The following is a 13102-nucleotide window of genomic DNA, read 5'->3' on the forward strand; positions in this document are numbered from 1 at the left end:
CCGCCGCTCTCCTCGCATCGCCACCACCACAGCCAGTGCCGCCACTGCTGCCGCCATCGCCGCTGCCACTGCCACCCCTCGGGCCAAGGGCAAGGTGGAGGCACTGTCAGGGAAGGGAGAGGGTTCGGCTCTTAGGAACCTGGTAGGAGCATGGGCACCCCCCCCAGCCCCCACCAGCCACCCCAGGGGCTGCTTCCAGGCAGGGCTGAGCTAGGCTGCTGGAGGGCAGGGGGCTGAGAGCAGGTGCTCCCGGCCTGGTTAGCTGCTCCTTATGGAGGAGAGGACACGCCTCCATTTCTCCTGAGAGCACCCAGAGCTGCTTAGGCACAGCCAGCCACTGGTAACCTGAAGGTAGATTGGGTCCAGGGCCACACCAAGGAGGGGACCCTAGTCTGGGTGTGGGGGGACAGGGGGGTTTCCCCAGCCCACTGGTGCAGCCGGGCACCGAGTCTCCTCCACTTGAGTGACTGTCTCTCTCTCTTCCAGGCAAAGCAATAAAGAGCCGGCACCAGTGAGTGGCCCCACCTGTGTCCTTGATGCTGCCCTCGCCTGGTCCTTCTTGTTCTGTCCCTTTCAGTGCCTTCTCTCAGCTCCCAGGCCAGCAGTGGCCAAACCCCTATAGACAGTGACGCCTGCCCACACCCCGGCCTGGTACCCGGACCTTCGCCAGGTGAACAGGTGTGTCCTCAAGAGTTGGCCCGGAGCCTGGATAGTCTGGGTCCTCTCCCTGCCTCACCTCCTGATGTTTTCTTAGAGCAGTCACTTCTCCAGCACCATCACAACAAGATTTGGGGCTGGCTTTGAGTGGCAGGGTCCTTGGGCCCAGTCAGTCCTCTCAGCCTCTGGATCTAGAAGGGACCGACCATTGGAGGAGCAGGCCCTGGTCCCTGCTGCTCCTGGTGGCTGGGCCGAGCAAGGGCCCTTGCTTTTGAAGTCCAGGACTGGGCATTGACCTAGTGGGAGCGCCCCACCCCCAGATGCTCCCATCCACCCAAGGGCACAGTTGCCCAAAGGATGCTCTTTTCCAGGAGAAATGGGCCCTGTGCCTCAGTGGGGGATGGGGGCGGGGGGCAGCCTTCAGTGGCAGCTCATCCCCTTCCTTCCCCAGATTTCACTGGGGTGGGATTTGGAGTGATGGGAAGGTTTTTAAGGGCCAGGGATGGATCTTTTCTAAATGTTATTACTTGTAAATAAAGTCTATTTTTCTCCCTTGAATGCCGAGACGCCTTGATCTGTGTGGGAAAAGTAGGGAAGCCTGGGCTTTTTAGAACAGCGTACCTTTGTCCCTGTGGAGACTCCAGACCCACATACCTTCTCTCAGATCCCTTCTCCTGGCCTTTCTCAGGCCACAGGATCTTCCCACACTCCATTTCTGGCCTCTGCTCCTGAGGAGCATTATGGGCTGGCCTCTTCTCTTCTGAGGGCCTGTGTCCCCTGAATCTGGTTTTGTCTGTAGCTTCTGAGTGGCATTCTCTCTCCTCTTCCCACACTCCCTCCTCAGACAGGCCACGTTCTGTGAGTAGAATGATGGCCAAAAGGATAAATGAATGGGCAGACATCAGTACACCACCACTGAAGATCATTTATGAGCACCCGTCGTAGGTCTTGCTGGGGTGACAGAGATACAGCTATGGGTCAGAAGCAGCCTCTCCCCGCATACCTTCCCTGGGACAGTCGAAACAAATACGTTAAGTCGATGCAGAGTGTGGCCTGGGCTGAGAGCGTGTAGACCTCAACGAAGAGGTGGCATTTCAACCAGGCTTTGGAGCTTGGGGTTCATTATCAGGATGGTGAGGCTGAGGGGACTTGCTGGAGGACAGGGCTTCTTGTGTCGGGGGTACGCTCGTCTTCAGCCCAGCCTGGGGGAGTGAAGCAAACAAGGATCAGGGCCAAGGTGGGAGGGACATCCCTTGTCACTTTTCTCCAGGCCACGCCTCCCCTGCCTGAATCCTGTTCCTTTTAGTTTCCGCCTCAGGCTCGGGGAATTGGTGGGCATTAGCTGGAGGCTGCTGTGGACAGAGCCCACCCTTTCCTCCCCACGCCAAAGCAGAGCTCCTCCTGTCCCTGGAGTCCATCCCTCGGGTTCCTCACCCAGAGTTGGGCCAGGACGAGGTGACGCTGGGCAGTCTGCCCAGGATCTGAGAAAACACAGGAGAAGTTGGTGTCTCGCAGGGCGGGGCTCAGCTCCTCCAGCACCAAGGCCCTCCACAGCTGGGTCCTCGTGCCCCTGTGCTCCCGCCTGGAGCAGAAGAGAAGGAAAGGCCATGAGAAGACCGTAGGAGGAGGCCTCCCTCCCACCGGCCTCATCGCCGCGCCCCTCACCTGGTGCTGCCCTCCCGCAGCCGGCCCGGGAGGTGCTCGATGAAGGAGCTGTTGCCCAGCCAGTAAAGGATGCTGAAGTGGGGGAAGCGGCTGCAGGCAGTACAGGACAAGGTCAGCGTTCCATCTAGGGACACGTGTGGCTGTTAACCCGACTGTACAGCAGACCCTCCCCTCTGCCACGCTGTGGCCTGCCCACCCTGCCCAGCTTCCCAGCTGCCATGATCCAGGAACCTGGAGTGGAGAGTCTGTTAAGAGAAGTGCGGTCATCTACCAGGGGATCCCGGCTGAGTAGGAGGAATTTGGGGACGGGTCCTTGGTCTAGGTCCTTGACTCCTGACCTTTCTTTTTCAGAATGACCCTTTCTAGCACCCAGCTCCAGTGACTCTAGGAGCCCTGGCTGAGGAGACAGCACCAGTAGGCCACCGCTCCTCTGAGGAGGCCAGAGGGCAAGTGGGCTCTGGGAGGAGGGGCTGGGCTTGCAGCCACTGCAGTCAAGGCTCTGGGAGTCCGCTGACTGTTCCTTCTGTCTGAATCCTCTCCGTCCCCTTTGACAGGGAGCATCTTGGGAGCTGCGAGCTGAGCCCTGTGCCACAATGGCGATGCTGGCGGGGAGAGGAAGTCAGTGCTCAGCCAAGCTGACCTGGTTGGTGGTGGGCTACATGACAGAAGGTTGGGGGACAGGTGCTCAGAAACCAACCCCACCCTTGGTGCCTCCGTGCCCTCAGCCCACCCTATGACCACCGTGCCCTCCTGGGCTCCCATCAGAATGGCTCCTTACTCAGTGAGACTTCCACTTCCGGCCAGGTCACCTCCAATGCTGGGCACTGCTTAGCTGTCGGGAGCGCTGGGGGCCGGGAGGGGCAGGTGTCCTTTGCGATCCCAGCTGAGGCAGTGGCAGCTGTAGTGACCTGAGGCACAGGTGTGGCTCTGGCCAGGTGGGAGACGATGTGGGCACAGAGGAGCAGGGCCCAAAGAGGGCTGGGGTCTGAAGAAAGGACAGTCACAGAGGTCAGCAGCTGTCTGACCTCCGGGGATTGCCCAGCATCCTAGCTCGGATGTTGGCTAGAGAGGGAGTTGCTGCCAGGATGTAAGTCTGGCAGAGATTCTTGGGCTCTGCCCAGGGATCGGGAGAGGCAGAAGAACTCCTCAAGCCCCACCTCTTGGCCCTTTTTGAATGGAGCACAGGGAAACCTTGGAATGGAGCCAGAGCCACAGCATCCGGGCGGAGGCCGAAAGCAACAGCACAGCAGCTGAGGGGAGCCCACCTGGGGGTGAGGCTCAGGGCCAGCCACATGGCTCCACTCTGGTCTCAGGATGCCCCCCACCCCTCCACCTGCACGTGCACAGCCCCAGGTCCCACCTGGAATCCAGTTCTGTCTCATGGTCGTGATGCGTGTGTCAGGAGCTGGCACGCCTGGATCTATATATCTGTGACAACTTCCTCCTCTCTGGGGGAGGCGGGGGAGGAGATGGTGAAAAACTGCTGCTCCCACGTCTTCTGAGTGGCTTGCTTAGATCCCAGGCATACGTGTGGCCTTCTTCCTGTGGACTCCACAGCCCCTCCCTACCTCTAATTTTTCAGTGGGCTGTCAGGCACTGCTATTTACTCTGTCCTGTCCACCTGTGACAACTCCTGGAGGACTGGCATCGGGCATAGGCTAGAGCTCTTCCAGCCCCTAAAAACAAAGCCAGGGGATCCCCACCCTAGCTCTTATTACCATCAACATTATACTGGTTACTAGTCCAATCTAACCCCTTCATTACAGGCATGGAAACTGAGGCCCAAAGAGGACCAGGGACTTACCTAGTCACAAAGGGAGGTAAAGTTCTCTCCACTGCCAGAGCTGGTTCTGGGAAGGGCAGAATATAGTGAAATCCTTCTGCGAAAGCACTGACCTCTCCCTTCTATTTCACTTTCACTTTTATTTAACCAGGGAATCTAGAGCAGGCTCTGGCTACCAAGAGAAGGCACACATACATGACAGCAGTCTGACCCCAGTCCTTAAGGTTCCTGCACACTGCGCCTCTTCCTGAGCCGGAGTTCACAGTGGCCAGGAACTGGCCAGTAACCTTCTTGCTAACTCCCAGGCCCCCTGCTTTCTAGATGGTATCAGCCTGGGGTCTTTAACCTTCCTCAGGCCCACCCTCCCAGGGGCACACAGGGCATGAACCAATGAAAGAGTCTCTCACACATGAATTCCTCCATCCCAGCCAACGGTCAGGACTTCGGTGTCCACCTTTGCTCTTCTACGTGAACAGGCCTCCTGCTTCTTCCTTCACAGCCACACCATATTCAAAGGGACAACTCTCCTAGTCACTGGAGACCCCAAGCTGGATCACTCTGACCATTTCAGACTCCATGTCACACCAGCCCATCCACATTCTGGCCTTTCTCAGGCTCCCCACCTCCCTCCAACCAGCAACCCAATGACCACCCATCACTCCCATGAATCCTTCTCACTTCTGTCCTCCCAGCCCCTTGGCCAGAGCTACAGATCTAAGTTCACCAGGAAGTCTAGATTCCCCCTACCTGGTTCACAGGAAGCCCTGAAAAACCCTCCTTTCCGGAACCCCCCGTTTTTGGAGCTCCACAGCTCAGCTCAGCTGCGTCTGGCCCCACGTGAGCCACACCATGGGAGCTACACTGAGAGCACCTCCAGGCCTTGTGGGCAGGAACCTCTCAGACTAGCCGAGCACTTGGAACACAAGCTGGAGCACTGGACCTAAGAGGAGGAGAGGGTGCTTCCCAGGGTAAGAGGGCACGTATCCAGCACTGGCTCGAGCAACTGTGAAGGACCAGATCCAAGTGTCTGGGATCAGGAGGATGGGATGCTGGGGACAGAGCCAGGGAGGCCAGGAGGTGGAATTAGGTTTGGAAGACGTGTCCGAACACTGCTGCAATCCCAAGGGTTTTGTGTGCGTGTCGTATGCGTGTGCGTGTGTATGTATAAAAACCCGACTCATTCCCAATGAGACGTGGAGACTAAAAGTCAACTCCTCTTCTCCAGGGCTCTAGCTGACATTTTCATCTTCTCAGTTCCTCCCCCACCGCCTGCCCCAGGAGCTTCTGTGCTGTTATATGCAGAGAAACTCCTCCCTAGGAACACCAGTGTCTCCAGCAGTTAGGTCAGGAGGCAAAGCTGCCCAGGACTTCAGAGACACAGTCCTTTGGGGAAGTGGGTGGGGATGCGAGGGAGAGGAGGCAGGACTCTACCTGTGAGTGTAACCAAGGTCAGAGTCGGGCTGCTGGGAGGTCATGGGACTCAGGACTGTTGAAGTATGAAAAGACAACCTTGGACAGCCTGGCCTCGGTTCTCACATGAGCCTGATGCAGGGGTACGGGGGACAAAAGTGATGCTCCCTGTCGCCATTCCACTCTCTGAGGATGAGCCCACTGGCATGCAGACCTCAGAAGCCACGGCTGGGTAAGAGAAGCCAAAGCTGAGAGTGATCCGCGAGAGGGGTGGTGGTGGCAGGGCACTGACCTCAGATGGTGAGGACAGTCCCCCAGCGATGGCGCAGGGCACCTTCTGCTACAGGACGAAAGCCCGGCATTCCACCTTGCTCAGGGGTGTTGGGCAGGGCCAACCATCCCCAGGCCCCGGCTCTCAAATGGGAAGAGCAAGAGGCAGCAAGGGCCAGGCACCCATGGGGACTGCAGGGAAAGAGGTGGGAAGAAGAAAAGCAAGATGGATGTTCAGCTTTCCAACCCAGCTCACGGAGCTTTATTCAGAATGGATGACAAGATCCTGCTTGGTTCTTACTGCACTTGAAGGGCCATATTCCCTAGGAACCCAGCACGGAAGGACCACGTTTGCCCTCCCATTTCCTTCAAAATTCCTAGGACCAGAGCTGGGGCCTACCTGGAACCCCTTTTCAGAGCCCATACTTAACCTGGGCCTGACCCTCTTCCCACCCACCTCACCACTTGTGTTGCCAGGCCCAGGCAGGACTCATGGATGACAAGGCTGACATGAGGATATTCCTTGGGCTGGGAATCCCCTGGCAGCTTCAAGGGAACAATGTCTGACCACAGGAAGAAGTCTCACATCTGTCATAGTTCTTCTACCACGCACACACACACACACACACACACGCTCTCCGGCTTTCAGGGAAGGAAGTGATGTGGCAGTGGCCTTCAGCACATGTCACCACTTCTGGGCAGAGGATCAGCTTGCACAAGCGGCCCTCAATCACCGCTGCCAGCAGTAACCCCTGTGGCCCAACTATGTATAGATGGTCTTTGTTCTTGGCTGAGTACAGCCCCACTTAGTGGGAGGTTCCCAAGTTGCTACAGCTCTGGTCACCCCCACACAAATCCCCCGTGAATTCCGAGGTCCTAGAGCTTCCCTTGCTGCAAAAGTTATGACAAGGTCCCACTTGTCTCCACCAGCCTACGGCCCCCAACAGGGAAGACGGAGCCAGACAACGCCCAACTGTGGCCTTAGCCAGGGAGGACGGAGGACACCTCACCCCTCAGTGCTCATCAGTGGCACTGGCCGGAGCTCCTTGGCTCTTCCACACTGAGTGTACCAGGCTCAAGCCCCACATACGGAAGGAAGGGGAGGTGGGCTGGGGCTCTCGGCCAGAGAAGAGATGGCTCCTTTACACCAAAAATGTTGGGGCTCTGCTCCTGCCCTGCTCAAGCAGAGAGGCTGAGGCCTGGAGGAATTGGGGCAATTCCTATGCTCCACAATAAAAAAGGTTTTTAAATATATTCATCAAAATAGTTTTCTTTTAAAAATCCCCCCACTGCTGACAGCCCCACCTGCTGGCTCTCCATCATATCCCTCCCCAGCCCGGACACAGCCGGAGGGGTCCTGAGTGGCCCGAGTGCCCCTTTGAGTCTTTCCCACCCAGGAGGTCTTGGAGGGCAAGGAGGAGAGTGCCCTGAGGTCCATGGTGGGTGGATGCTCTTCTTCCTGACTATTCCAGGCCCAGGATATAGTTGATGCCTTGCACCAGGCCAATGATGACAGGCTGCCAGGCTACCAAGTATCGAAGCCAGTCCAGCAGTTGCCCGTACATGACATGAGGCCTCTCCCAGCTGTCACTGCGTCAAAGAAAAGAGGTTACGTGTTCGAGTTGCTAAGGTTGGTCTAGGGGATGGGTGAGAGGGTCTACCTACACTTTCCAGATGCTCCACAGAAATGGGCCTACAGAGAAAGGAAGCTGCTTTCTAGAAAGCCCCACCCAGCCCCTATATGTTGGAATGCAGGGCTAAACCCAGAGAATGGGGGCAGGAGGGCAGAGAGGACCAGTGCAGAAGATCGGACAGATGCGGGAGAGGGTGGAGGGGTGAAACTAAGCTCTCCATGACCAACATACAGACAGGGCTCCGCATAACCTTCTAAGATTGGACCGCCAGTGTGCCCGAGACTGCTGTAGATTATGGGTGATGATGGCATCAGGGAGGCAGGGAGTGGGATAAGGTAACCCAAAGGTTCTTGGATTGTCCAAAATGAGAGGTTTTCTAGGTCAAGGAAGGAATTGAGTCTCGGGACAGAGGCATGAGGGGGCAGAGCAAGAGGCTGGTCATAGGGGATAACCCCAGGCAAAGGCTCTAAGGAATCCCCACCCAAGGGCACTGAGCACCAGGCCCTACTGAGGCCAAGCGGCCCCTGGAGATAAGTCCCTTCCTTTCACTTTACAGCTAACTGCCGGGCAAGACATGGAGGGGGAGCCTGGGAAACCAGCTCCGGGGAAAGCACAGGTTGAACCTCATGAGACTATGGGGAATCCCTCTGAAGGCATCAGAAAGCACAGCCGGGCCCAGTCCTGAGAACTAAGGGAAGCCCCAACCCTGAGCTTGACCATGGAGTTACTAAACTGTTCCTGAACTAGACCCTAGAAGAACCAAGCAAGGAACCTTAAAGGGGAACACAGTGGCCCCGCACGGCCCAGCTAGTGTCCAGGGGACAGGGAACCCTGGCACAGAGAGGAAGGGCAGCTGGGAGAAGTCCCTGGATCCCAGGGGAAAGGCGGGGGGGGGCGGGGGTGGCCAAAGAAGTGGCTGGGTACTTTCCGACAGACAGGCTGCAGGGAGGAAGCGGAGGCTGAAGGCAAAGTGGGGAGGGCTGGTCAGGTAGGGAGGGGCAGCTCAGAGGAGCACAGGTCCTGTGTTCAGGTGGATGAGGACAGGGGTCCCCGCCTTCCCTGTACCTTGCAGGTCCTGCACAGGCACAGAGCTGGTCTCCAGCCCTGCCTGTCACAGGTAAGGCACAACCCATTAGTTATATCACCTTGAACAAATTATTCAATCTTTAAACTGTTTCACTGGTAAAACGAGGATAATATTACCCAGGTCATAAAGCTCTAGAGAATCAAGTGAGCTAATACGAGTAAAGCACTTAGCACAGTGCCAGGCACATAGTAAGCAAGCAGTAAATGGTAGCTGCTATCACCACCGATTTACCCTTGAGGAATCCTGAACCAAGAGGAGAAGCTGAGCTGCTGGTCCTGCCCCACATCCCACCCACTTCCCGAGACCACAAGCTGCATGGACTGGTGGGCAGCAGCCAGGCTGGGGGCAGGACGGAGGGCCCCAACACCCACCCGGATGCAGGCCAGTACTTTCTTACCACTGCCCACTCCCAAAAAGAACCCAAACAAAGGATACGGGTTGCTGAACATCCTCTTGAGGTCTACCTTCTCCTTGCAGTAGGGACACGTCTGCTTCTTTCCCACAATGCACCAGCCGCGGATACAGAACTCGTGGAATCTGAGCACCACTGGTCAAGGGAAATGGTGGGCAGCCAGGATGGCACTCCAACCCCATGCTGGTCTTCAAGGTGCCCAGGCCCTAGCTCTGGAGGAGGGTTCAAATCCTGGCTTCACCTCTTATCAGTTGTATAATCTTGGGCAAGTCCCTTCTCTCTGACCCTGCTTCGTCATATGTGAAGTGAGGATAATGAACTCTGCCTTACAGGGCTGTTATGGGGCAAAACGGAGATAACACATGGTACAGAATGGGAGCTGAGTAAGGACGTGGTAAATGTCACAAGTGCTATTCAGGCAGATTTGATTCTGAAACTGAGGGCGCCAGTTAGAGGGTGTTCCTCCCCTGTGACTGACCCAGTCTCAGGGCAGCTAGTGCAGCTGCCGGCTCCTTTCTGATCCAGCCAGGCTACATGTAAGAGTGGCTCCCGTCTGTGAGAAGGAGCAAAGGAGGCAGCCGTTTCTACTCCTGGGGGTTGGCTTCCCTAGCAGAGGACATCACCCAAATGTCTGCTTCTTGTGACTCCCCTACCCTCAAAGGTCTGGACAGCACGCCCAGGGCCTCAAAGGTCTGGACAGCACGCCCAGGGTCATGACCACACCCTTCCCTCCCTGACTGGAGTGTGCACGTGGCAAGAGAGACGTGGCCCAGGAGCTCTAGGCAGGATACACATGATTGCAAGACAGCCTATACGTGTTCTCGATGATGCCCTCTTCACTGACATCCACAAAGATCTGCTGCCCACACACGGCACACACACTGTCCGAGAGGTGTTTGGTGGGCATGCCCGACTCACTGTAGAACTGGGAGAGAAGAGCAGGAGGAAAAGACAGAAAAGACGTGAGAATCAGCCAAAGTGGGAAGGTACCACAAAGGCCTTAGGTCTTCTGTAGAGGAGGTGACATGGTAGGGGGAGTCCCCAGAGCTAGAGAATATCTCATACACCAGATCGCCCTCATCTTTGCTGGGCAGATGGGTGAAAGGAAGTCAGATCTGATAGGACCTGAAGACTGGGAGAGTCAGCATCAGGGACAAGGAGAATGGGAAAAAGAAGGGCTCAGAGATGGTGATTGGGAACTACGTCAGTGAAGCCACTGTGCAGCCAGATTATGGTTCCATCAGAGATGGACAACATCTCTTCTCCAAGATTCAAAACAGTGAAACATCTGGTGCAATGCTGGTTTGGTGACAAGGGCATTCTCAGACACTTGTGGCAGAAGCAAAAGAGGTTCAACCCTTTTGGACAGCATTTGGCATGATGTCTCAAACTGTCACACCATTTAACCCATTAATTTCACCTTAAGGAGTTTAAAGGAGTAAAAATATCAAAAAAGCTTCATGCATACAGATACTCATTTAAGTGTTATTTATAATTAAAGAAGCAAAGAGTTTGGCAATCCCTCTTAAAGTTAAATGTGGAATTACCATATGACACAGCAATTCCATTCTTAGGTACATACTCCTAAAGAATAAAAACAGAGACTAACCACACACTTGTATACCAATGCTCATAGCAGCATTATTCACAAATAGCCAAAAGGTGTAAACAACCCAAGTGTCCGGAAACAGAAGCATGGATAAACAAAATGGGGTCTATCCCTCCAATGAAATGTTATTCAGTCATAAGAATAATGAAGTTCTGATACATGTTACAACATGCAGGCACCTTGAAAATATTACACTAAGTAAAATAAGACACAAAAGGATAAACATTGTATATTATTCCATTTATATAAAATATCTACAAAAGGCAAATTCATAGACAGAAAATAGATTAGAGGTAACCAGCGGTGGGAGGAGGAAATGGGGAGTTACTGCTTAATGGGCACAGTCGCTGTTTGGAGTGATGAAAAATTCTGGAAGTAGACAGTACACTTAAGGATGGCTAAAATGGTGAATTTTATATTACATATATTTTATTTAAAAAATAGTAAAAATCAAAAACAAGAGAAGAAGTGGAAATAACCATAAATGACCAACAATAGAAGAATGCCTCAATAAATTATACTCAAGGGACTAGAGAGGTGGTGGGTTAACTGAAGCTTGAGATATAACACTGAGTGTCAAAAGCAGGGTACAAAATTGGAGGCACAGTATTATTGGTACATATATATGTAAAGACAATCCAAATCTATCAAGAGATCAGAAGGAAATGTATGAGAATATTCACACCAGTGATGTCTTGGTAGTAGGATTATAGGTGATTTTTTTTTTCTTTTGCCTATTTTTCTGTACTCAAATTTTCCTTAATGAACATATATTACAAGCAAACCTCAGAGATATTGAGGGCTCGGTTCCAGAACACCACAATAAAGCAAGTCACGTAGATTTTTTGGTTTCCCGGTGTATGTAAACGTTATGTTTATACTTACTGTAGTCTGTTAAGTGTGCAACAGCATTATGTCTAAAAAACCAATTACAATAATAACATCAAAGATCACAGGTCACCATAACGAATATAATAATAATGAAAAAGTTCGAAATATTGTAAGAATCACCAAAATGTGACACAAAGACACAAAGTGAGCAAATGCTGTTGGAAAATGGTGCTGATAGACTTGCTTGATGCAGGGCTGTCACAAACCCTCAATTTGTAAACAAAACAAAACAAACACAATTATCTGCGAAGCGCAATAAAGGAAAGCATAATAAAACGAGGTATGCTCATACTTTATAAGATTATGTATTACCATGGTTAATCACAATGGATAACCAATTCCATGCTCCAAAAAGAAATTCCAAATTTTGCATACTTTCCTTGTGGTTTATTATTGTTAAATAGCTACAGAGCATTTCCCCTTCACCCCAAGGAGAAAAGACTTGAATTTTATTTGTTGATATAGTCTAAGACCTATTGTTTTTTTTTCTTTGCACTGTCCTAAAAATTATGGTAAAACACACATAACACAGAATTTACCATTTTAACTATTTTAAAATATACAGTTCGGTAATGTTAATAAGTATATTCACATTGCTGTGCAGCTAATCTCCAGAACTTCACATCTTGCAAAACTGTAAAATGAATTTTTAGACAGGATTCTACATTTATTATTACAATTTTATCTGTACCTATAAGGGAAATAGATTATACTTAGCCTTTTTGTATTTTCTTAACTTGGGTTTGCTCTGTTTTTTATTTCCAAGCAACTGCCTTCTGAAAAAGCCACAGCCCTGAAGCTGGGTGAGGGATAGCAGTGGAGGAGGGGTGGGCATACAAGTGCTGGGATAGGGAGTAAGGAGGATGGTGACAGCCAGATCAGACACAGCTACACCTGCCAGAACCTCTGCTCAACATGGAGGCATCTCTGACTCCAAGCTGCCCTTATAAGAAATGGGCTCGCTTGACTCCCAAGAGTCCTCAAGCGTAGAAGGTAGAGCCACACCACCCCAAGAATCCATGAATAGAGAGCTTCCTGCCTTCACCCCTACCTCACCATCTTACAAAACTGTCTGAAGTGGCTCAAGGTGAACTCGTTACTATCACAGAACACCAGAGCAGCCCCGTCCCTGGGGAAACCAAAGCCCAGAAAGCAAAGAAACTAGCTGTGACGAGAACCCAGCCCCTCTGACTCCTAACCCAAGTTCTACCCAAGACGTCCATTAACATCTGCTGAATGCTGCAGAAAGATCAGCTACTTAGCTCACTGAGGGCCAGTAATTCAAAAGGTTCTGATATGTTTATCGAGAGTGCAAAAGGATAAGCAAGAGTTAGGGCAGAGCCAAACCTGTAGAAGCCCACTAACTGCAACTCTCCAAAGCTGGAATCTGAATGTTAGTGTTGAGGGGACCTCTGAGAAACACTTCTCCAGCGCTCAAGAGGCTTATGGCTCTGAAATATGTCTGGCTTAGAATTTCTAGGCACATGAACTGAACAGAGAGAAAATAGGCCAAGAAGTCTGGGTCCAGCTCTGGCACTGAGTCCCTGCACAATCATGCAGCACAGGAACATGGCCACTCACTCTGGCCCACAGCGTTGGCAGTGAAATAAGTGGGAACACCTCAACTCAGGAGATGGGTGAGAGCTCTGAGGAAGAGCTTTACGTCAAATCATCCCTGAGTTCT

At 52.6% G+C, this 13102-nt stretch overlaps 3 protein-coding genes across 11 annotated transcripts in view; 1 reads left to right on the forward strand and 2 right to left on the reverse strand.

Moving 5' to 3' along the window:
- The window catches only part of NUMA1 (nuclear mitotic apparatus protein 1), a 75396-nt gene extending 74181 nt beyond the window's left edge, over positions 1-1215 (forward strand). For all 7 annotated transcript variants that reach the window (XM_024731807.1, XM_024731805.1, XM_024731806.1 and 4 more), the window contains 2 exons: positions 1-94; positions 487-1215. In XM_024731807.1, coding sequence (XP_024587575.1) covers positions 1-94; positions 487-498 — 106 coding nt within the window. In that variant the 3' untranslated portion in view covers positions 499-1215. The remainder of the gene's footprint in view (positions 95-486) is intronic.
- The window catches only part of IL18BP (interleukin 18 binding protein), a 14452-nt gene extending 8571 nt beyond the window's left edge, over positions 1-5881 (reverse strand). Inside the window, exons 1-6 of one of the 3 annotated variants that reach the window (XR_003001326.1) lie at positions 3683-5881; positions 3101-3307; positions 2323-2446; positions 2092-2239; positions 1661-1859; positions 1312-1513 (exon numbers count right to left, since the gene is read on the reverse strand). Coding sequence is in view for 2 of the 3 variants with exons in the window: in XM_024731812.1 (XP_024587580.1) it covers positions 1752-1859; positions 2092-2239; positions 2323-2446; positions 3101-3307; positions 3683-3704 (609 nt within the window). In the remaining variant the exon portion in view is untranslated. Of the gene's footprint in view, positions 1-1311; positions 1514-1572; positions 1860-2091; positions 2240-2322; positions 2447-3100; positions 3308-3682 lie in introns of those variants that run through there. The other 2 variants (XM_024731812.1, XM_024731813.1) reach the window with 2 other exon arrangements.
- A 137-nt stretch (positions 5882-6018) lies between these two features.
- The window catches only part of RNF121 (ring finger protein 121), an 81748-nt gene continuing 74664 nt past the window's right edge, over positions 6019-13102 (reverse strand). Inside the window, exons 7-9 of the mRNA XM_024731811.1 lie at positions 9710-9843; positions 8942-9043; positions 6019-7369 (exon numbers count right to left, since the gene is read on the reverse strand). Of these exons, the coding sequence (XP_024587579.1) occupies positions 7249-7369; positions 8942-9043; positions 9710-9843 (357 nt within the window). The 3' untranslated portion in view covers positions 6019-7248. The remainder of the gene's footprint in view (positions 7370-8941; positions 9044-9709; positions 9844-13102) is intronic.

The sequence above is a fragment of the Neophocaena asiaeorientalis genome, unplaced genomic scaffold, assembly GCF_003031525.2.
Source record: "Neophocaena asiaeorientalis asiaeorientalis breed wild unplaced genomic scaffold, Neophocaena_asiaeorientalis_V1.1 scaffold232, whole genome shotgun sequence".
NCBI classification, from domain to species: Eukaryota; Metazoa; Chordata; class Mammalia; order Artiodactyla; family Phocoenidae; genus Neophocaena; species Neophocaena asiaeorientalis.